Source organism: Rhagoletis pomonella, unplaced genomic scaffold (genome assembly GCF_013731165.1).
Source record: "Rhagoletis pomonella isolate Grant_MI unplaced genomic scaffold, Rhpom_1.0 Rhpom_scaffold_00008, whole genome shotgun sequence".
NCBI classification, from domain to species: Eukaryota; Metazoa; Arthropoda; class Insecta; order Diptera; family Tephritidae; genus Rhagoletis; species Rhagoletis pomonella.
The window spans coordinates 2032266-2054652 of NW_023458562.1; the positions used below are offsets into that span (position 1 = coordinate 2032266).

The 22387-nt window shown below is 39.2% G+C and overlaps 1 protein-coding gene across 1 annotated transcript in view; it reads right to left on the reverse strand.

The window, feature by feature from the left end:
* Window positions 1-22387, reverse strand: part of LOC118744105 (lysosome membrane protein 2) — a gene marked incomplete at its 5' end in the record, with an annotated part of 198088 nt that overhangs the window by 97545 nt on the left and 78156 nt on the right. The window contains 1 exon segment of the mRNA XM_036476834.1: window positions 11049-11318. Within this exon segment, the coding sequence (XP_036332727.1) occupies window positions 11049-11318 (270 nt within the window).

Genomic DNA, 22387 nt, shown 5'->3' on the forward strand with positions numbered 1-22387 from the left:
ACATGTGCAGCATTGCCAGCTATCAGTTGTTTTTCGAAGATAGCTGAATGAAGGAAAATAAAGTGGAAAGGAATTAAAAAAACACTCATCATGTGCTTGTTTATTGTAAAATTGGTTAATTTTACATATTTCGAGGAAAATTATGGATTCTGATGTATTTGCAATTATAGCAGCAGAGTAAGCGGGCGCTATGGCAATGGATTCACAAAGGTATGCGGAGCTGTCGGGCACATGCACTTGTTAGGTCCACCACCTGTTGCGCTTTCTTCTGCCTTCGGCCGCGTTTAGGGATTATAACTCTTACTAAGTAGAATTCTCCTTTCTGTGTTGCGGGGAAGAGGGGCTTCCGCATGTCAAAAGTATACAACATTTGTTGTGCATATCACTCCGGCTACGCCGTCCACAGTATTTTTGCGCAGAACCCACGTCGAAATTTGCAAAAAAGTGCATAGTGCAAACCAAGTTTATTAATAAGCTAGTGGTCGGAAATTTTAAACATTTGTCTTAAATAAAATTTGAATCCTTTGATTACACGTATATAACTGTGTGTGTTAAAGTTTTTGGATTCGGGATATGCGTTTGGACACAACAACCGAAAATCGTTGTACAAATAACTAAATCCAAGTTTCTCGATATGCGAAAGGAAAATTTATCTGCTTAAATGAACAGCACCAATATTTCTTGCAAACACACATCGATTTACATCTTTTATTTCGCCTCCGACACACAATTGTTTTCGTACAAAATTACGCAAAAAAGCTTACTCGTTCGTTTTTAGGCATGCCATTGTTACGAATTTCGAAAGTTCGAAAATACGATTCGGATTGCAGCATACTATTTCTACGATTCGTAGCAAAAGGCGAATACGAAACAGTTGCAGAATAGGGGTGATAGTTTAAACTAATTAATTAATACTACTGAGAGGTGAAACCTGAATGAGTAAAAAGACATAGGAGTCATTGTTACTGCGACAAAAGTGGCAATTTGGAAATCCTCAAATTTTGATCCTTTTCACAAGTTTACGCTACTTTTGATCCTTTTTTACTTTCAAAACATCATAACTATATTTTTACACTCTCCTTAAATTTCCATAAAGAAATGTATTTGCATTGGATAACGCAGCTGCACTTAACTTAATTAAAAGTCAAAATACAGTATATTTTGCTTTGCTGCCTTTATGCTTAAGTGCACATTTAAGATACCTACCCAAAAATGCGCATAAGCGGCATTATTTTTAACATTAATAAGGAGGCTGCTCCGAGAGATGCATTCAACATACTTGCATATTGGCGATACCTGCAGCGTTGCCGGAAGCCCCAAAAAAATCGTAATTTCGACCAAAAAACGTCACATTTTTGTTTACTATACTTTTTTAACAATAAAAACAAATAAAATTACATAAATTCCATTCAATAAATATAACCGCACATTAGAAAACCTAATGGAACCCACATCGAATAATACCATGTTCGGACCGACAACGAAAACACTTTGAAAACGAGTTTCGGGATTGTGGGCTGTAAGCTGTTCACACCGGCTGTTATTGTTTTCGTTGACATTTCTTTCATCCTTTGTTTACAGTTTTGTTACGAAAAAACAAAATCAAAATATTTTTCCTTCACCTTCTTATTATTAGCCACCTTTATCTTTTTTCGTATTTTAATTTGGTCAGCCAATTAGCAATAAATCCCAACTAGCATATTAGAGATGATAAAATATGACTTCCACTTTGATAAATATATCTAAAAAACTAGTGAAGACACCGATTGGAATGAGTGGAACGTGAGTTTTCAAGTAGTTTTTAACGAAAACTAGTTTTCGTTGGACAGATTTTACATGGACGAAAACACAAGTTTTAGGTCGAAAACCAGTTTCAGCAACGAAAACATGTTTTCGATGGCAGTTCGAACATGGTATAAGGGTTAATAAAAGTAGATTTGTAATTTTTAACGAAAATTTAAAACACAACTGCTTATTGGACTGAACTGAACTGAACCAATTCTCTATGCTATTTTTCTATATCTTTGTAATGAGTATCAGCAATGCAAATTTACGATTTTTTTTTCTTTATTTTTCATATGTGACAATGAAATCAGTTCCCCTCATGTGGAAATCGTAGAGCTTTTTATTTTATAAATATTGACACAAAAGTTGCTAGCAACCGCGGTCGTGTGCAGACGCGTGTCTTTGAGCTCTGTGAACTTAGTTCATCATCGCATAAATTTGTACTAATCCAATAGTTAAATCTGCTACATATCGACTGCTGAGTGGAAGATCGACCTATCTCGGCAGCCAGTTCGAAAACGCCCTATCTCAAACAACGTTTAAAAAACGTCCTTTTTCAGAATTTGGTTGAAGAACGCCCTATTTCATAATTCGTTTCAAAAACGCCCAATCTCAGCTGCCGATTCAAAAACGCCCTATATCAGCACATTTTCAATACATTTTGAAGTGAGATGGGGCATTTTTGAATCGAATTCTGAAATAGGGCGTTCTTCAACCAAATCCTGAGATAGAATGTTTTTCAGTAAAATTCGGAAATAGGGCGTTCTTGAGAAGTTTTGTTGACATAGGGCGTTTTCGAACTGGCTTCCACTCAGCAGTCGATATACTCTAAAGACCCTTTATACATATTTTGCCTTGGTAAACTGCACGAATTGCAATTCCCAGTTCTTGGGAGATGACTTCATTGCTTGTGATAATTGCCAGATAAAAGTGCATGCGAAATGTTCAAAACTTAATATGAGCTGCATAAGCTTACTTAAAAACAACAAAACCATATTCTTTAAGTGCAATAATTGTGTCAACCCATGATTCAATAATAAAAGGTTTGCTCAAAAAACAGTTTTCTCGCTCCCTCCTGACAAAATCGGCTCCCTTAGCAAGGCACTGTGTGTGGGTTCGTGTGTGTGTGCAAAGCTTTTGTAAGGGAGCTAAGGGAGTGTCAAAACTCGAATGTACATAACTAATGAGCAAACCTTTAATTGAATCATGGTGTCAACCAACTTTCAGTGCTTCGTCAGGTTTAAAAATAAATGAAGCTTTATTAAACTTAAATGGGCTTTCTGAGTTTTTAACTCTATTCACAGTTCCCGTATGTATACAAAATTGGCTTCCGATAATAATAAAAACAACGACATCACTGAGTGTGCAAATAATAATAAAAACAACAATAACACTGAGTGTGCAAATAATAATAATATCCGGCAAACGCACTCTAAAACAAAGGTCAATAACCAGAATCCTCAACTTTCTACATCCTCTTTTGAGAGGCAGAGTATTTCATCAAACCCGGCCGCTCTTTTGCAGCCTGCACTTAAACGCATTTGCAAATTTGTCACCTAATTCTCGCCATAGTCAACTGTTACCTAACAACATGCAGTAGTCTAATAGAAATGCCACACAGCTCACAAGTCAACGTAATAAAATTATAGTTTAAAAACTAAAACCTCGCTATTATAATTTCCATTCGTACTGTCATCAGATGTAACTTGAGAATGGAAATCGCTGCATCTTTTAGGCGAATCAATATTACATAGTTTCATCCCAAGCTAATAAAATGGAGGTAAAAGGAGCAAATCTGGCTCTTCTAATTCCTCTTCAGATATTGTTGATAATGGCGAAAGCCATATTGCCAGCGATAATGCAATAGTTGCGTTCCCCAACTTTTCTGGGCTAAAACCTGTAAAACTGTCACAAAGCAAAAGAAGCCAGAGAACCGAGAACGGGAACGCTTTCTGGTAAATTCCTGTAAATTCTTGCAACTTCTTGCGAGTTATGGAACGCAACTAATATTAGATGGAACTTCGGAAATTACTCCCTCTCATTCTAATGTACCTGCAGCTGCTGGTGCTGTGTATGTCGACTTGTGCAATGATACTTCGCTACAAGCTTGTTTTTCTGGTAATGATGCTGGTGTTCACGGGTGCCATTTCCAATTTATTTTTCGGACCAAAAAATTTACCAATTTTTATTACATCGGGAAATTGAGTGTAGTTATTCCTCTTTATCAAGAAAATATGCCAATTCAGTTTTTATAGCGATTTTATTTTATATTGCATCCAAAGTGAACTGTGAGGCAGACTAAAATGTTATGAACTAAATCACACAATTCTCCAAAGGCCGCTTCCCCCAATTCATTTTTAATCAAACTTACTTCATCCCAAAAACGTTCTATATTGGTACAGTTTTTGAAGTTAGCCTCAGTTTGCGAAATTGAAATTCAATTATAGTTGCGTTTGTTTACAAATTATCCAGTAACTTGCCAGCAATTTAATTTCTCTCATAGAAAAAATATCCAAAAAGTACGCGAACGCAAATCATGAACGTTTCATGAACGGCTAATAAATTGCTTGTTTATTCGCAGCAAATTCTTATTAAATCAATATAATTTATATTTAAATAGGTTTATTTGGTCAATTTCAAAAATAAAAATAAATAAATGGTTTTCTTATTAGTTTAAATTGCATCCAGCAACATGCTGCTTTTAGTACTGGCAAATTCTTACAAGTAAAAATTTATCCAGTAAAAACTTGCAACTTCAACTGTAATTTTTTGCTCTCTCAATTTGCCCTACTTTGCAAGTTTTTGCGTACGAAAACGCCAAAACATGAAAATTCGTAAAACTCTTACTGGGTTTTACTGGAAATGAGTAAACAAACACAACTTATGTCTGTATCATTCACCATTGCAGGAAATTGGTCGAGTAGCGGCAAAATTGATACATCAGTATCAGAAAAAACTTTATGTGATGTAATAATTTCAAGATGTTTAATATCTTTTCGATTGAAATTGAATATTATTTTCATATGCCAAATCCTATGATTAAAATTTTGCTATCTTTCCATATTTTGGCCAGCCACTTTAATATTGGTCACCGAGTAATTGAAATTAGCAAGAAACCGCCAAAACCGAAACTATTTCATAAAGTGAAAGGGTCATAATAACCTAACCAAAAAACTGTGAAATTAACCATTTTAAAAAGAATTGGACCAATGGACCAAACGAAAAGAAATGGACCAAATTTGGTCCATTTGGACCAAAACGGTAACCGTGATAGTTTTCGTAAATTATTGATTTCGCTCCTGGCAGGATCGCCAATGTATCATAAGATGATATTTTATTAATTTTAATATTTTTATTGTTTACTTGAACATTTTATGTTTGTAGTTTGAAGACTTTTGTTTTGTTTGATTTTAAAAACTTTTTATTTAGAAATTCAAATAAAATTTAAGAACAACAGAAGAAATAAAGATAACACAGGTATAAAATAATAAGGTATTTATACCCTACAGTAATCACAACAAAAGCAGACAAAGGGAACTCCACGGTACTAATGTGCGAAAAAGAATATAAAGAAAAGACAGAGCAACTAATAAAAGAAACACATTGTCAGATGATGAGAAAAGACCCAACCGATGACTCCCAAGTGGTAGTAAAGCACGAAATAAAACAGGCAAAAACAATAGTAAATCCAAGGCAAGCATATGACATTAATGAATCCTTCGGCCCCTTCAATGATCGCACTCCCAAAAATACACAAGCCAGGAAATCCGATGAGACCAATTATCAACCACAAATCTGCACCAGGATACAAAATATGGAAATATGTAAAATCGTAGGTGAGGGAAAAACTGGAGCTGCCAATTACGAACACAGCGGAACTAAATAATTGAAAGGATGAAATCGCTGGATATACCCAAAGATGCGAAATTTGTATCATTTGATGTTAAAGATCCTTACCCATCGATACCAACGGCAGAAACAGTTACCATCTTGACTAAAGTTTTCTACAAAAAAACTGACAAGAATGTACCAACGGAAATCGTGAACACATTGAGGGTAACACTAGACCAAAACTACTTCAAGCTTAATAACAAAATATATAGACAAACTAACGAGCTAGGAATGGGTAATCCCACATCTGCAATGTTAATGGACGTGTTCATGCAACATTTAGAGGAAAAGTATATGACGGAGCTGACAACACACCTGGGAGTAAAGTTCTACGTAAGATACGTCGATGACATCGTATGTCTTGTAACGGGAGACAAGGAAGAACAAAAGCCAGCTATCTCAGCGACCACACACGAATATAAATTTCACTATGGATAAGAGAAATGAAGGAAAAGTAAACTATTTGGACCTAACAATTAAAATAAATAAGGTTTCCAACAAATGCGAATTTGGATATATAGAAAGCCCACAGCCACAGACGCGATAATACATAATACTTCAAACCGCCCTCAACAGCACAATATGCAGCCTTAAGAAATCTTATAACCAGGCTTAAACGAACCCCATTGGAAAAAAGCTTACAGCAAAGAACTTAATACGAACAAGTAAGAAAGTCTAAGTTCGGGCGGAGCCGAACATTAAATACCCGGCGCAATTATTAAATATATGTTTTCTACCTTTCCGAAAGCTACCGCTACACGATAAGCCGGGGTGTATAAATTTTAAGTAAATTAGCGTCCTTAAATTTCGAAATATTGCAGTTTCAAGCATTTCTGAAATATACCGTTATATGAAAAGCGGTCGTAATTTAAGTCCGATTTCAATAATTTTCAACGCTTTGCTTTTATGTGGCAAGCACAATAACCATACCGAGTTTGGTTCAAATTGCTCGAACGGTTAGCGAGATACATATATGTGATCATCAGTGGGCGGTGCCACGCCCATTTTCCAAAATTGTATCATAAGCGTATTTCTTGGTAAAAAATTGTTGCAACCATCAATTTTGAATAAATTAGCTTTAATATTTACTGATTTATCGAGGATTTCGTATTTTTCTAAATTACCGTTATATGGAATGTGGGCGTGGTTATTGTCCGATTTTAAAAATTTTCGGCCATTTGGTATATTGTAGCAGGACCAACAACTGTGCCAAGTTTGGAATTTGGTGCAGCGGTTACCAAGATATACACATGTAACCATAAGTAGGCGTGGCTACGCCCATTTGCCAAAATTTTTTAATATTCTTATTTTTCGTCTAAAACTCATTGTAAATATCAATTTTGAGTGAATTATCTTCAGTAGTTACTAAAATATCGCACTTTTCGTATTTCTGAAAATTACCGTTATATGGGAGGTAGGCGTGGTTATTGTCCGATTTCGCCCATTTTCAATACCATCCGTCCTATGCCCAAAAGAAGTCCACGTACCAAGTTTCGTTAAGATATCTCAATTTTACTCGAGTTATCGTGTGCACAGACGGACGGACGGACGGACGGACGGACAGACAGTCACCGCTTAATCGATTTCTCTTTTCATTCTGATCATTTATGTATACATTTGTCTATATCTATCTCGATTCGTTTTGCCTGTTACAAACAACCGTTATGTGAACAAAGTTATAATACCCTTGTGCACAAGTGCGCTCGGGTATAAAAAGAACGGATACAGGAAGGGCCTAGTAAACAACATAAGAAGAGAAACGAAAACGAAGAAATCAAATAAGAAGGAAAATAATGAAAACGCTTGGGTAGTCTTAACTTATACGGGTAAAACATCATATAAATTGGCTAAAGTATGACATTATTACAGCATTTAGAACGAAGGATACTACAGAATAGCACAAATGAGGAAGACCACTAGACAAGCAAGGTGTATATAAGCTGACTTGCGAACGTCAACACAGTTAAATTGGACAAACAGGGCGCAAGAAAAAAACAAGATATCGTAAACATATAAGGGACTACAACAAAAAATGCTTAAACCATCTACCACAACGGAATTGAACTTCGCTAACCATATGACAAAAAATCATTGTACGCCAATGAAAATAGGAAAGACAGCCAAAGTTCTCCATGTACATACAGCACAAAGGACAACGCCTCAACGTATTAGAGAATATGGAGATATAAAAATAAGGTGTTCGATGGAAAAATAATAAATGAGCACATAAACGCCGCGCCTGATATATTATTCCAACCACTCAGGCTACTATACGCACTGGTTGAACGAAAGAATATAATCCGCTGAGACGTACCTAACTAAGAACCAACGACGATTTAGCACAGCTATAAAGTGACGAACAAACTGAAACTATTCAAAACGAAAATTAACACTGAAGATGGCACAACGCCGAAACCGGTTAGTCTACAAACCAAATTTGACAAGGGATGACGGAAAATCATTCCACATTACATCACACTCCTACCCTGTCGGAAACACCAACAACAAAAATGAGAATAACCAAAGATCACACATCGAATTTGACAAGGAATGACGGAAAATCGTTCCACATTATATCACACTCCTACCCTGTCGGAAACAACAAAAATGAGAATAACCAAAGATCATAGATAATAAGGATGCTGGCTATATTTTTGGCTGGGGTCAAGGCTCTTGGTATTGCTACATACGTGGTGTAATGCTCTAAGTCAGGAACAGATGGTTCAAGACCGACCATGCGTGGCGACGAGTCAGACCCTGCGAGAGGTGCCCCTGCTTTTACTGAGTATGGCGGATCTAGAGAGGACAACTCGATAAAACCCGTATTTCCGTGTGTTATCGGTACCGTGCTTATGGGATGAATGGCACTACGTTATTGTGTCTTATAACGGTGGTCTCCAGATACCTGGCGACCTCTGGTTGTAAGCAGTCCGGCTCGGGATAATAGGGGCTATGTCCCAGCTGACATACTTTCCCCCATACTCGTGGGACCTACTATGAATATAAATAAAAATACTTTTTTGCAAAAGCCAGACGGAGCTGAAGAGCTCCAAAACTAAAACCAGGCCAATCTTGGCTTTCCGGCTGTAGCCGAAACTAACTCTGCAACAATGGCAAGTGTTCCTCTGCATGATGTAGAAATGGTGGATGCACTGTCCTGAATGCAAGTCCCGGGAAGTGGCCTCTCCGACCAACAACGCCATGCCCGGGCAGGCTCGAGAGCGTGAGCGGCTGTGTGGAGCCGCCAGGAGACGCCTCAAGCACTATATTGATAAGGGCATGGGCAAGAAAGCATCGCCCAATAGGAGGGCCAAATCCAACAGCTCCACTTCGAAAGAGTGCGCCGCGAAAACATCATACATACATACATACATCATATAAGGCAATAGATGGTGCCTTGATGAGCCAGGGTATAAGCCGAATAATAAATAAATGGGTTCTATCAATGCTAAGAACACGTAAAATCAGTATGGAATTAGGAGGCCCGACAGAATCGATAACAGCCACAAGGGATTACCTCAAGGGGGTGTACTCTCTCCCCTTTTGTGGATTATGGTTATAGACGAACCCCTTTTCAAAATAAACTGCCAAGGCTTTGATACTCAGGGTTACGCGGATGGAACCATCACCAACCGCATGCAACAAGCCACACAAAAATGGTGTCAGGATAAAGGACTAACTATTAATCTTACGAAAACTATTATTGTACCTTTTACTCGAAGGAGAAAGTTAACTATGATTAAGCTCTCTTGGGCGGGATACAAATAGAATTTTCCAGTGAAGCAAAATATGTGGGGGTAACTCTTGATAAAACACTCAACTGGAATGCATATTTGGATGCGGTTATCAACAAGGCGACAAAGGCTTTCTTTGCCTGTTCGTGACTTCTTGGTAAAACTTGGGGCCTTACCCCCAAAATGACCTATTGGTCATTTAATACTGTAGTAAAACCGGTAGTTAACTATGCATCCTTGGCATGGTGGACCAAGCCTACACAAAGGACTGCAAGTACAAAACTAAGTAAATTACACCAAATGATTTGCATTGGCATAACAGGGGCGATGAAGACCTGCCCTGCTGATGCACTCAGCGCCTTGGTTGGAATAACTCACTTTCCTATTTTAATAGAAAAAGAGGCGACCACCGCGGCGCTAAAAATCCTAAACACTTCTTATCTGAAGAGCGGAAATATGACGGGTCACATGAGGGTCCTAATGAAATTCGCCAAAGACCCCATATTGCAAATGCGTGAAGCAATACTTCTAAAACTAGAAATCTCTAGAAAATATTAGGTACACATTGCAGATCGAGCTATCTGGAATACAGGGAACCCATACACCAAACTAAATGGAGAGGTTTGGTACGTATATGGCTCTAAACATGATGATGGTAAAACTGGGGCTGGCAAATTTGGGCCGAACTTCAAAAAATCGATACCAATCTTCAAGCGGAGATTCATGCAATAGAAATTTGTGGCAGAGAATGCCTTAGAAGAGGCACATCCTCGCAATATATCTACATTTTGTCGGCAGCCCTACTGACACTGAAGTCTCACAAAATAAATTCTCAGCTAGTATATGGTTGCTTTAATGTTCTAAACGCTCTTGGTGCAAAAAATACCGTTCTATTGGGATGGGTACCGGGACATGAAGGACATGATGGCAACGATGAGACTGACTGCCTAGCGAAGCTAGGAGCTACCGCAGTATTTAATGGTCCAGAACTATTTTGTGGGCTCACCAAAGCACACATAAATAAGGTCATAAATAACAGGGTAGACAAAATGTTCAACAGGTACCGGATGGAATGTCCAGGGCAGAGACAAGCCAAACGATTTATCTGCACAAAAAAACTACTCAACTTAGGCAGAGATAATAATAATATATTTTTGGCTCCCCTATATTCCATGTTCTGAAGGACTCTTGTTAGTTAATAAAAAAACACTGAAAATCAGGACTTAATCTACACAAATATGAAAAAATCGGAGCACTTATACGCCCTGACTTTAAAAAATATTCAGCGGGGGGAAATATCTTAAATTCGGTACTGTCCTGCCAGAATCGGTACGAGTGATAACCATAAGTATATTCACTTATGTTCCTTAAGTTTTTTCGCTCACGCTTTTAATAAGTGAGTAACTAAAATCACAGGCTTAATGCGGTAGGAATTGTAAGACTGACCCTGAAATAAAAGCATTTGTTCTATAACAGTAAATAACATTGTATTTCTTTTAATCAAATTTAAGAAATTTTATCGTGCATATTTTTTATTGAGCATACTTCGTTGATTTTAGTGCTTATTTTAATAAATGTTTTATCTTCTCTGTATAATTATGTATGTGTGCAAAGTATGAGCAAATTAAGAGTACTTACATTCATTAACAAACCAAAGTGTGTGGAGCCCGTTCCAAAATCCATAGAAACTATTCGATCACGATATCCCCATAAAAAATCATGTGCGGTAAGTGGCTTGAAGGCGTTTTCATTAAGTCCATTAATTAATTTTACTGCAAAAATTTTCTTAAACATATTCATGTTTTCCAATTTGGTAGACGCGCTTATGAGGGGCACATTTGGAAGAACAAATATGTCGAATTCTCCGCAACTAGATTTCTCAGGCAGAAACTCATACGACCTATGATCCTTCAAATAGAAAAAATACAAATGATATACATAATAAGCAAACAAATAAAAAATTTGGTTTGGAATAAATAATTATTAATACATATACATATATCTAACTACACATGGGCGTAGCCAAAACGAAATTTAGGGGGGGGGGGGGGGGGGGGGGGGGGCGCTACGCAATTTTTTTGTTTTCAAAACCAATAATTATTACTAAAAAATTGTTATTACAGCTTAAAATTATTGTAACCAATAGAGGTATGTTGTACACAAACACATAAATAGAAGTGCACAAAAGTTGATATAAAACTATACGGCGATTTAAATAATTAACTTTTTACTGCACATGTTTTTTTTACGAGGAGGAAGCATCGAATGCCTAACTCCGTCGGTGTGAGACTTTAACCCAAACTAAACCTCCTACCGTCATGTACCGTTCCCCACCCGGTACCACCGTCACGGATTTCGTCAGGATAATAACACTGTGTGACCGATAAAGACAAAGATCTATTGATGCACAAAAAATATGAATACTTAGAATTTTAAATACCCCCTCACAATCTGGACTTAAGGTATAAAAACGCGTTTTTCGTAGTATTTCGTTGTTCGTAAATTAATTTCTGTTTATCCGATGAAAAATATATACCGTGCGTACACGACAACGCCAGCTACAACATCAGCAACAGCCACAACTGCAACTATCGCTACAACAGTAGCAACAGCGTCAACAGCACCTACTGCAGCAACTGCTGCGAAAACAGCAACAACAGCACAAAAAACAGCAACGGCCACGCACGGCAGTAACATGCTGGGCGGGGGTAAGGACACCAGGCGCAGGGGTAGCTTCCTTAAGAGCCTGACCGAGGAAGAGGCTGCCCTCTTCATTGAACACGACAGAGAAGAAGAGAAGCCAAGCACCAGCAGGGGCGGCGTGGATCAGGCGCAGCATCGTTCGGAAGGCCTCAAGAGAGCAAATGCATTATTCCCGAAGAACAGGCATCGCTCTGCAAGCAGGCGTCGGACTTTAGGTCGGCGTCGCTCCGGGAGTCGTGACCGCTCTGAGAGTCGATGCCGGTCCAGGGGCCGGCGTCGTTCGGAGAGCAGGCATCGCTCCAGAAGCAGGCACCGTTCCAGCAGTAGGCAGCGTAGGCCTTCCAGTCGGATCTCCTCAGCGTCGCATGAGTCAGGGTGGCAGTTACAGGAGAATAAGAAGCGTAGTCGCAGGTGCAGACCTCCTCCACTACCCCCTCCGGTCAACGGGGAGCCCTTGATGCCCACCATCGAGCTGGTCTTGGTGGGCCGGGAGTCAAGTGGTATCTTCGGTACCTGCAGCAGGGGAAATCTGCGAATGAAGCCCGCACTATGGCGGAAGTACGGCAAGAGGTGGAGCGTAAGGAACGTGAGCGCGAAGAGCGCAAGCGCAGAGGCAACAGAGCTGCAACCGTGCCTGGGAAGCGATGTTCCGTGCGTTCAGGCCATCCCCACCAGACTGGAAGCTGGCTAAAAGCCTTATAAACCGGCAAACAGTGCGGTGGGGTTTGGACTCCTTCGAACGGTACAAGGCCCCTGGGGTGGATGGTATATGTCCGGTGTTGCTGAAGCAGGGCGGGGAGCTCTTACTTCCACATCTTGTGGATATTATGAGGGACAGTCTAGCACTGGCCCACATTCCCAAAGTGTGGCAGAGGGCCAGGGTTATCTTTATCCCGAACGCAGGTAAGAGAGATTACTCTCTTGCCAAGTCATTCAGGCCGATAAGTCTCACATCCTTTATGTTAAAGGCAATGGAGAAAACTATTGACCATGAAATCAGGTTTAACACTCTAAAATGAACCCCTCTGCATTCCGACCAGCACGCGTACAGGGTGGGTAGATCCACGGACGCTGCGCTGTATGCCTTAACGGAGGAAATACAAGGGGCCTTTGAGTGTGATGAGGTGGGGCTCTGTGCCTTCCTCGATATCGAGGGGGCCTTTGATAATGCCTCTCATTTGGGAGTCGACAGAGCTCTTGAGAAACATAACGTTCAGCTAACCATCCGGCGATGGATAGCAAGGTTACTGCAGGCCAGGGTCGCCGAAACTGAAGTCGGTGACAGCGTCGTTTAAATACAAACGACAAAAGGGTGCCCGCAAGGGGGAGTACTATCTCCTCTACTGTGGAGCTTAGTTGTGGACGAACTCCTACAGATACTCACGAACGAGGGCGTCCATTGCCAAGGGTACGTGGACAACATAGTGATTATCGCTAGAGGGAAGTTCGCTAATACTCTCTGTGACATCGTCCAAAAAGGTCTTAATCTTGTAAAAAGGTGGTGCGCAGACGTAGGCTTAAATATAAACCCCTATAAAACAGCTATAGTCCCCTTTACCAAGAAACGAAATCTTCTGGGGATGAGGAACTTGACCTTGGATGGGGTCGTAATCAATGTCGCCACTGAGGTTAAGTATCTGGGGCTTACTCTGGACTCCAAGCTTCTGCGGAAGGCCCATGTTGATGCGGTCACCTCTAAGGCCACGGGAGCGATGATGGTGTGCAAACGTCTGCCGAGTAAATCCTGGGGGTGCACTCCGGGGATGATCAGATGGATGTACACCATGATAGTGAGGCTTATAGTGACTTATGGTGCGGTGGCTTGGTATTCCAGGACTACTATGGTAACGGTGAGGCAAACCCCCTCGAAGCTTCAACGTCTGGCATGTGTTTGCATTACGGGAGCAATGCGCTCATGCCCGTCGGCAGCGCTGGAGGTAATGCTGGAACTCGAACCACTGCAACTCTCAGTTGAACAGGTTGCAAAGCGAACCATCCTTAACTTTGCGAGGGAGGGATTCGGCAAAGGCAAGGTGCTATCATCTAGGAACAGGGACAAGCTAGGTACCCAGCTCCCCCTGGTTTTGTTTCCCAGGGACGATATCAACAGATAGGTTGTCTTTAAAAGGAATTTCAGGACCTATACTTATAGCAAGGCGACCTGGTGTACCTCTATTATGGAAAGGCACATACAAGCGAGCACAATACAGTGGTACACTGACGGCTTCAAAACACCTGCGAGGATTGGAGCAGGCATGTACGGCCCCAGGCTGAAGCTTTCGGTGCCCCTGGGAACCTTCCCAAGCATCTTTCAAGTGTAGGTCTATGCCGTAAGTATGTGCGCAGAGATTAACATTAGCAGGAACTATAGGAATGAAAGGATACTTATACAAAGTGATAGTCAAGCGGCACTTATGGATCTCTCATCATTCGAGATGAAGTCCTCCTTTATTTTGGAGTGTGTCGAGAGGCTTAATTCTCTGGCGGAGGTTAATGATATCCAACTAATGTGGGTACCTGGGCACATGGGGGTTGCAGGAAATGAGGAGGCTGATCATCTGGCCAGATTAGCTGCTTCCTCGACCCCGATAGGACCTGAGCCCTTTCTGGCAGTGGGACCCAGTACCATAAAGGATATACTCAGAAGGGACAATTGCAAACTGAGGGAACTGCACTGGCGTGGCACTATGGGTCAGTGTCAGGCTAAAAGCATATTATTAGGTTACAATCTGATAAGATACAGGCTACTCATGAATCTTCCAAAGGATAAAATGAGAGTTATTATAGGATTTTTGACTGGCCACTGTAGGCTCAGAGGGCACTTGTACAAACTCGGTATCTGGTCCAGCGACCTGTGTCGCTTCTGCGATGCGGCCAGGGAAACTCCCCTACACCTTCTTATGGCGTGTGAGGCCGTTGCGCGTAGGAGGTATAGGAGCATAGCGCACGTCTGGCCAAGAGAGGAGCACATATACTCACTGTCCCCGGGGCCTATTATGAAGTCTATAGACACTCTGGGGCTGGTGTTGTGATGAGCTAGGGGCACAATATACCTAACGGTGGCAGTGCCTTACCCAACCAACTAACTAACTAATTAACCGCAACCCTCAATATGTGCAATTCCTCGATTAATGCAAGTCAAAACATTGTAACCTTTATAAGTGAAACTTCAGAACAATTTTACCTACAACTTTATTTGATAATGCACGCCACGCACAAAAAATTTGAATTTTTTGCATTTCTTTCATTTATCAGTATTCTGGAAAAACAACAAAATGGTGTTTCAGTTAAAGTGATGTGTGATGAGCAGGACCGAAGAAAATAAGCAGGAAAAAAATTTTAAGCGCTTAGATGAACATTAAAACATTAGTAAGTATGCTACCAAATATGCTCGAAAAACAATAAAAAGTCTAAGTACAGTTTAATGTTTTGTTTTTTATTAAGTTTATTTCAAACATTGGACGGAATTCGAAATTTTCATATTTCCAGTGGTGTAAATGCATCGATTTAGTTGTCACTTTTTTACTATTATTAAAAGAAATGCTGATTATATTACGCTAAGATATGAATCCTTAATTATTTTCAAGACTGAATTTAATTGGTTTCAAATATATGTTTTTCTCCATTTGAGTTAATTATTTTTACTCCCTTCAATAACACCGATGCCTTCCCGCAGAGACAAACCTTTGGTTTTAAATTTTTGTATCTAAGCAGAACTGGAATTGAAGTTACGAGTTAAAAAAAAAAAACCAAATCGGTTTTTATGTTATTACTAGCAGACCTTGCGGACTTCGTCCCGCCCAAAATAAACTGTTTATTTAAACATTTCGTCCAACGTTTTTACCAATAATTCACGTCAGAAGGCATATCTTCCATTGCCGTCTTAAATAACCTAATGAAAGCGTTATGTCCGTGAAGAAGTTCTTGTGGTAACAATTATCTGGTCCGATGGTGAATCGTTCTTGAATCTGTATAGTACAGTTTTAGTACAGTTTGTGGCAATTTCAAAATGGAGGAGTATCATTAGGCCGCTATTATGAGTTACATTCGATCTTCGAATGTGGTCGAAAGTGCTGATCGAGCTAATTTTCATTTGCTATTATGGCGCTCATTCGATGAAGAATAGCGCTATTGTGAATTTCGGTTGTTTAGGTAGTTCAAAATAATTTATATTTCATCACTGGGAGGCTTTGTTTACAAATCGAGCAAACTAAAGTGTGCTTATACAAATGTATTTACATATGTAAATTTATGCAAATTAAATAAAAAACAAAGCAAATTTATAAAAACGTGGTAAAAATTAGTACAACGGAGTTCTGGTTCAACGATTCGTCAGAGGATGAGAGCTTAGAAAAATGGCCAGGAGCGGAAAACGTTTTAGAGAGGTTAAGTGTAGTCTTTCGATTGTATTTTGACATACAATATATTTAAGAAATTTTAACATCCAAATCTATTTAAAATATATTAAAACCATTGGGAGACAGTCTGCCGTTTGCCAGCAATAGAATTTTAAAATTCGAAACTCAAACTCACACACATATTCCCATTTTCAATCTCAAACAACAACAATTGTGAACAATTTCGTCTTCGTATTCTCAATTTTATATGATTTTAAAATGCTGGCAAACGCCAGAAAAAAATCATGGTCGACGAATTGAGATAATTTACCTTGTAATGTTTTTATCATGATTAAAATTATAAACAGCTCTATGATTTTGTTCTCAGAGACCGTGCCAATAGAGTATTGGGATTTTATTTCGTAAGTAAGGCTAACCTAATATTCGCGGCTTGCGTTTTGGTACGCATGCCGTCGAATTTGTTTTTTTGCGTCACCCGAAATTGACTTGCATGCGTTTGCATTTGATTTCATTGAGCGAAACGTCAAATCAAAATGTCACGCAGAACAAAAATTGGAAATTGAGTTAGCTTCATACGCACGCCGTTCAATTTCGGTTGATCTCATACAAGTTGCATGTGCATGAGAAATTTTTGACAATAAATTGGCGGCGTGCGTGAATATTAGGTTAGACTGTTAAGAGCTTGTGTTTGGTATTCACGAAGTTAGAACTGCATGAAATTAATAAAAATTGTTTATAATTAGTGTCTAGCCGCCAAAAAGTAAGAAAAAAATGCAAAATCATACATTTTCACAATTTTCTAACACTTCGCTACACCAACGAAAGCAAAATTCTGATTGACAGAAAATTCGATACTCAACGAAAATTTTGACACGCTTGCATAGCTCATAATACGAATTTTACTGGCTATCGAAGATCGAATGCAACTCATAATAAGGGCCATAGACTTATTTCAGACGAAATACCTTAGAAGTCTTACAATTGTATTTATAGGCATTTATAAAGAATTGTCTTTATTTTGCTTAGTCGCCGTAAAGCAAGGACCGCAATCGTTCTGGTGATTGATTTAACGGTGGTAATTTAACTTTGATCCTTGTTGTCTCCGATTGACTTCACTTGACGATTTTTACCAATAACTCGACTCCAGCGCCACATTGTACCTTTTTTTGTGCAATAGTAGATATTGCCCCTACCGTTACCAATATATTTATATACCGAATATGAGCCAAATCGGATACTGAGATAAATCGGCCACGAGACAATCGGACAAGGAGACAAATGGTTTTTATGAGCTTTGGAAATATATTAGAAATGAGCATTAGGGGGTCCACCGAAACGAGTAAAGTTTTGAGAGGGGTCTACGAGAAAAATAAGTTTGGTAACCTCTGGTATACTATGTAATATACCTCGGCAATTTTGTAAGTTAAACTAAAAATTTATACATCGTTTTAAGCTGTAATTACTTAAGAAGTAAACGTCTAGGCTGTTACCCAAACCACTCTATATTTTTATCAATAATCTCAGATTGGTTCTCTCATACAAACTTTCGATGTAAACTTAGACGACACAAACATAAAGACAAAGTAATAAAAAATTGAACTATAAATTTAATTATTCGTTTACCGTTCAATCTATGTTGGCTCATTGTCGACTACAGCCAGGTTTTTACTCTTCTTAAATGGAATTATTTTGTAGTTAGCGAGAATAACTTGAAATAGAACCGGCAAACCCACATATTCACATTTTTTATGCCATGTTTTTTTAAACTGGGAATTCCCAAGAAAGTGAAGTAACACTAATACTTTGGCGAATGGTTCCGTGCGCAAAAGTCCACGTAATTGGGGAAAGATTTTGACCGACAATCACCTGGGAGTGGCCGGAAGTGATTATTTGTTCCCTATGGCTTAATTCGTAGCTCACGATGTCCAGAACTTAATCTAGGTATCTTCTAGGCACCGAACACGAACCTCGCGTGCGCTGGGTTTGGGTCCCGCCACGTTAAAATCCCATCCAATGAAAACGAAAAACATGCCTCGGATGAGACCCCCTTCTTTTGATGACGAACACGGCAAACGTATTGAGGACTACGGTTTGACGGTATGCACCTGGAATATCCGGACCCTTAATGTGGAAGGTGCCCGCGCCCGGATGGTCGATGTTCTCAAGAAAACAAAGGCTGACATCACCGCCATCCAAGAAATGCGATGGACGGGGAAAGGCAAGGAAAGCGTGCAGCCTTGCGTCGTCTATTATAGCTTCCAGGAGCGCAAATTCGGTGTTGGATTTGTGGTGGGAGAGAGACTACGTCGGCGAGTATTGTCGTTCATCACAGTGGACGAACGTTTAGCCACAATCAGTATTAATGCGTGATTCTTTAACATCTCGCTGCTCCGTCACGATATCAAAATCCGTACTTCGCGATTTCAATACCAAGGTGGGCAAGGAAGGGAGTTCTGGCGTCACTGTCAGAAAATTCAGCCTCCACAACGAAACGTCCGCTAACGGACTGAAGCTGATCGACAGAAACATGGTAGTATATAGTACTGGGTTCCAGCATAAAAAATCTATCAGGCTACATGGCTGTCTTCAGATCGAACAACGAGAAACCAAATGCATCATGTTGTTATAGACGGAAGGCACGCTTCCACTGTCACAGTCTGAAATTGTCTCTTTTAGATATGCAATTATAATGAAGCAAAAACATCAAGCTGTGAGGTTCAACTTATATTGTGCTCTGATTTGCCTTTCTATTTGCAAAGTTTATTGTGCGAATTCTGAGTTAAAGTTGTTACAAAAAGTGCCTGCAAGCATCTTAGCGTGAAAATAATAGACACTAAGTGAAAGTTTTGTGTTTTATATTAAATTTAATTAAATTTCACTAGCATACATCTAATCTTGCCGAGTCATTTGTTGTTATCATTGTTGTTGTAATTCCTTTGTAGTTAACTGAAATCGTTTTTATTTTTGCACATTTATTTTAGTAATTCTTCTTTTAATTCTTTTAGTAATTCATGTAACAGCTGCTTGCTTTGCGTTTATCAAGTGTCATAATTACACTGATACTCAAACTGTTCGCTACATTTATCTAAAGCTATTTACATCAGCTCCTAAATTGTGCTCTTGATACTTGCCAAATTAAAACCGCTGAACGCTACTTATCGTGCTGGCTCTGTGATGGTATTTGCCATCTAAAATGTTGTGAAAAGGTCTTCGCTGGTCTTGCTTAAAGTGCAGGTCAACCGAAGTTGATCTCTTAAAGTTGCTTAGGCAAACCAGAAATGGTTTTTCTGAGGTGGGGAGAGTTGTCGGTACTGACCGAAAAATTTAAGCATTATGAAAATGTATTTAAATCTTTTAAATGCTTAGATACCGTGCAATCTATAAAGGATATTTGTGTGTTAAAACGCAAGTGTCTTCATAGTCCGCCTAATGAAATGATAATCGCTCCACGTCAGAACAATCTTCCGAATGACTTAATTAACCTCTCTTCTCCATGTCCACAGACATCGGAGTCGCCATCCTTAAAAAAATGTATAACAAAGTCTGCTTCCGCTTCTAATAACAACGAGCCTGAAGTATCTTCCCCTTTCCCCGTTGAAGTGGTGGCACCGTCATCTAATCCTCTAACGCTTACTCTACCCTCAATTAATAACTCGGTTACTCAACCCCTTCCGCCGGTGATCGAGTCTAATACTAGGAGACTGGTTGTGGTTCCCCCAAAGAAGTCTATATTTGTCCCTATATTTGTCCCTAGATTCCGAAGACGATATAAAGTTTTACATCTCGTGCAAATTAAATAAAACTATCAACTTAAGTATGAGAAAATTTAATTTTACATATGAAAGAAATATTTCTTCACTTAAAATTGACGTAACTTTAGAAAATTTTGACATGCTGCTTAGTAGTTCTTGGCCTTTGGAATTCGCACCATAAACTTTGTAGTTAATGGCCTTGAATGCAATTATAATATAATGTCTTTCACTGAAACTTGGCTCAAACCCCACATTTTTAATTCAAAGATTCATTCAAATAATTATAATATCTACAGAAAAGATCAGGAGGACAGAATAGGCGTTGGCGTACTCTTCGCCGTAGACTCTTCAATACCATCTGAAGAAGTTAGTCTTCCACACATTCAATCTGCTGAATTCGAATGCATTCGTGTACAGCAGTTATTCCCAAAGTGGTTCAAGTGGACCCCCAGGGGTCCACGGAAGACTTGACGGGGGTCCACGGTGACGTGAACAAAATATGGGGGTCCATGAGTTGTAAATAGGGGTCCACGAAAATTTATCTGGTTTCGATGTAAAGAACCAAAATTGTTGCTTGATAGCCTCTCTATTTAACTTTAATTTTTTTGAGCGGTGTATAGTGCTTTTGACGCACTGCTGCACTTACCGTCACTTTGTGTTTTCATACGTGGGGAAGCCTTAAGGGCTAACTATAATATGAATAAGCAAGCGTATGCAAATGTGGGAATACACATAAATCCTATTCTGAAACTATAATGTGCTTAGCATCAAGTTTCGTCAAGTTTCGCCAAACTTCATTTGCTTAAGGAAAGAGCGATACTGATCGCACCTTCCGTACGGAATCAGCTGTTTGTCCTCGTACGCATGTATGTACATATGTAACACATGCAGTGTTGTCGCATTGGTATTTTTTTACCGAAATTGGTAATTTTTTTCTTTATTTATCATATTTGGAATTTGGTAACTTATTTTTCAACTTGGTAACTTTTTCGATTCAGTCCTACATGTAACACAGGTCAAAAGAAGTTCTGGTTCCACATTAGGAAGTGGGCCGTAAGCGTTTCCTTTTACAGAAAGTTTCGCAAGGCGAACAGTTCTTCGGCGTTTCTAGGTTACTATAATTGTGTGATCTACAACAAACTGCTTGATAGTAATAAATGTGGCAACACTGAACTCATGTAAGTAAAATACAGCCACCTAAAAGTCTACACTACGTTGCTTATGCATTTGATAGAGTTTTCGTTAATTTTCTGGCAGTCAGTTACGGCAGCTTATTCATATTATAGTTACCCCTTTAAAGCCCACCTGCAGACTAAAAAGAATCGGACGCTGGTATGACAATGAGTGGGGTGCGCCGAAAATGGCGGAAAATGGCGGCAGAGATTTAAGCACTTGTGTCTTACATATACTCCACCTGCAAGGTCATGAGTGAGCCGAACATTTGATGAGTTTATGGTGAAGATAATGTAAATAACGCTAGCTCTCGCAGTGCTCTTAAAAAATATAACTTTTCCGAGCGAGAGAGTATTTTGATGTATTTATGAGCTCTATTTTTTAAAACCTACAAGTGTGTAATCACATTATTTTTATAAATAGAAAACAAGAAAATATTTTACTTTTATTTTGGCTACTCTGAGTTTAGTTTTTGAATTCACCCGATGCAAATTTACATTGTTAGATCTACTTTTCACATTTAATTTTTTTACGAGCTTTGGGAATGTTTAGAAATGTATCAGCAGGGGGTCCACCGAAATCAGTAAATTTTTGAAAGGGGTCTACGAGAAAAAAAGTTTGGGAACCTCTGGTATACAGGTTGGAAGGGGATTTAATTACTTAGTTCTATGCTATATTCCTCCCCGATCTGACTCATCAGTGTATTCACAACATGTCTCTTTACTGAAATCAATTAATTCAATGATTAAACCCTCTGGTTCAATTATTGTGTTGGGTGACTTTAATTGACCAAATGTATAATGGAACATCATTGATAATGATGTCGTACCTTTCTCGTCTAGTGCGTGCAACAACGTATTTTTAGAGGGGATGGCTGAACTCTGCCTAAATCAAGTTAATGTACTTCGCAATAAGTTTGGTAAAGTATGAGATCTTGTTTATGTTGCTATTGAGATATCTTACGAAATTATAAACGACTAGCAAATACCCG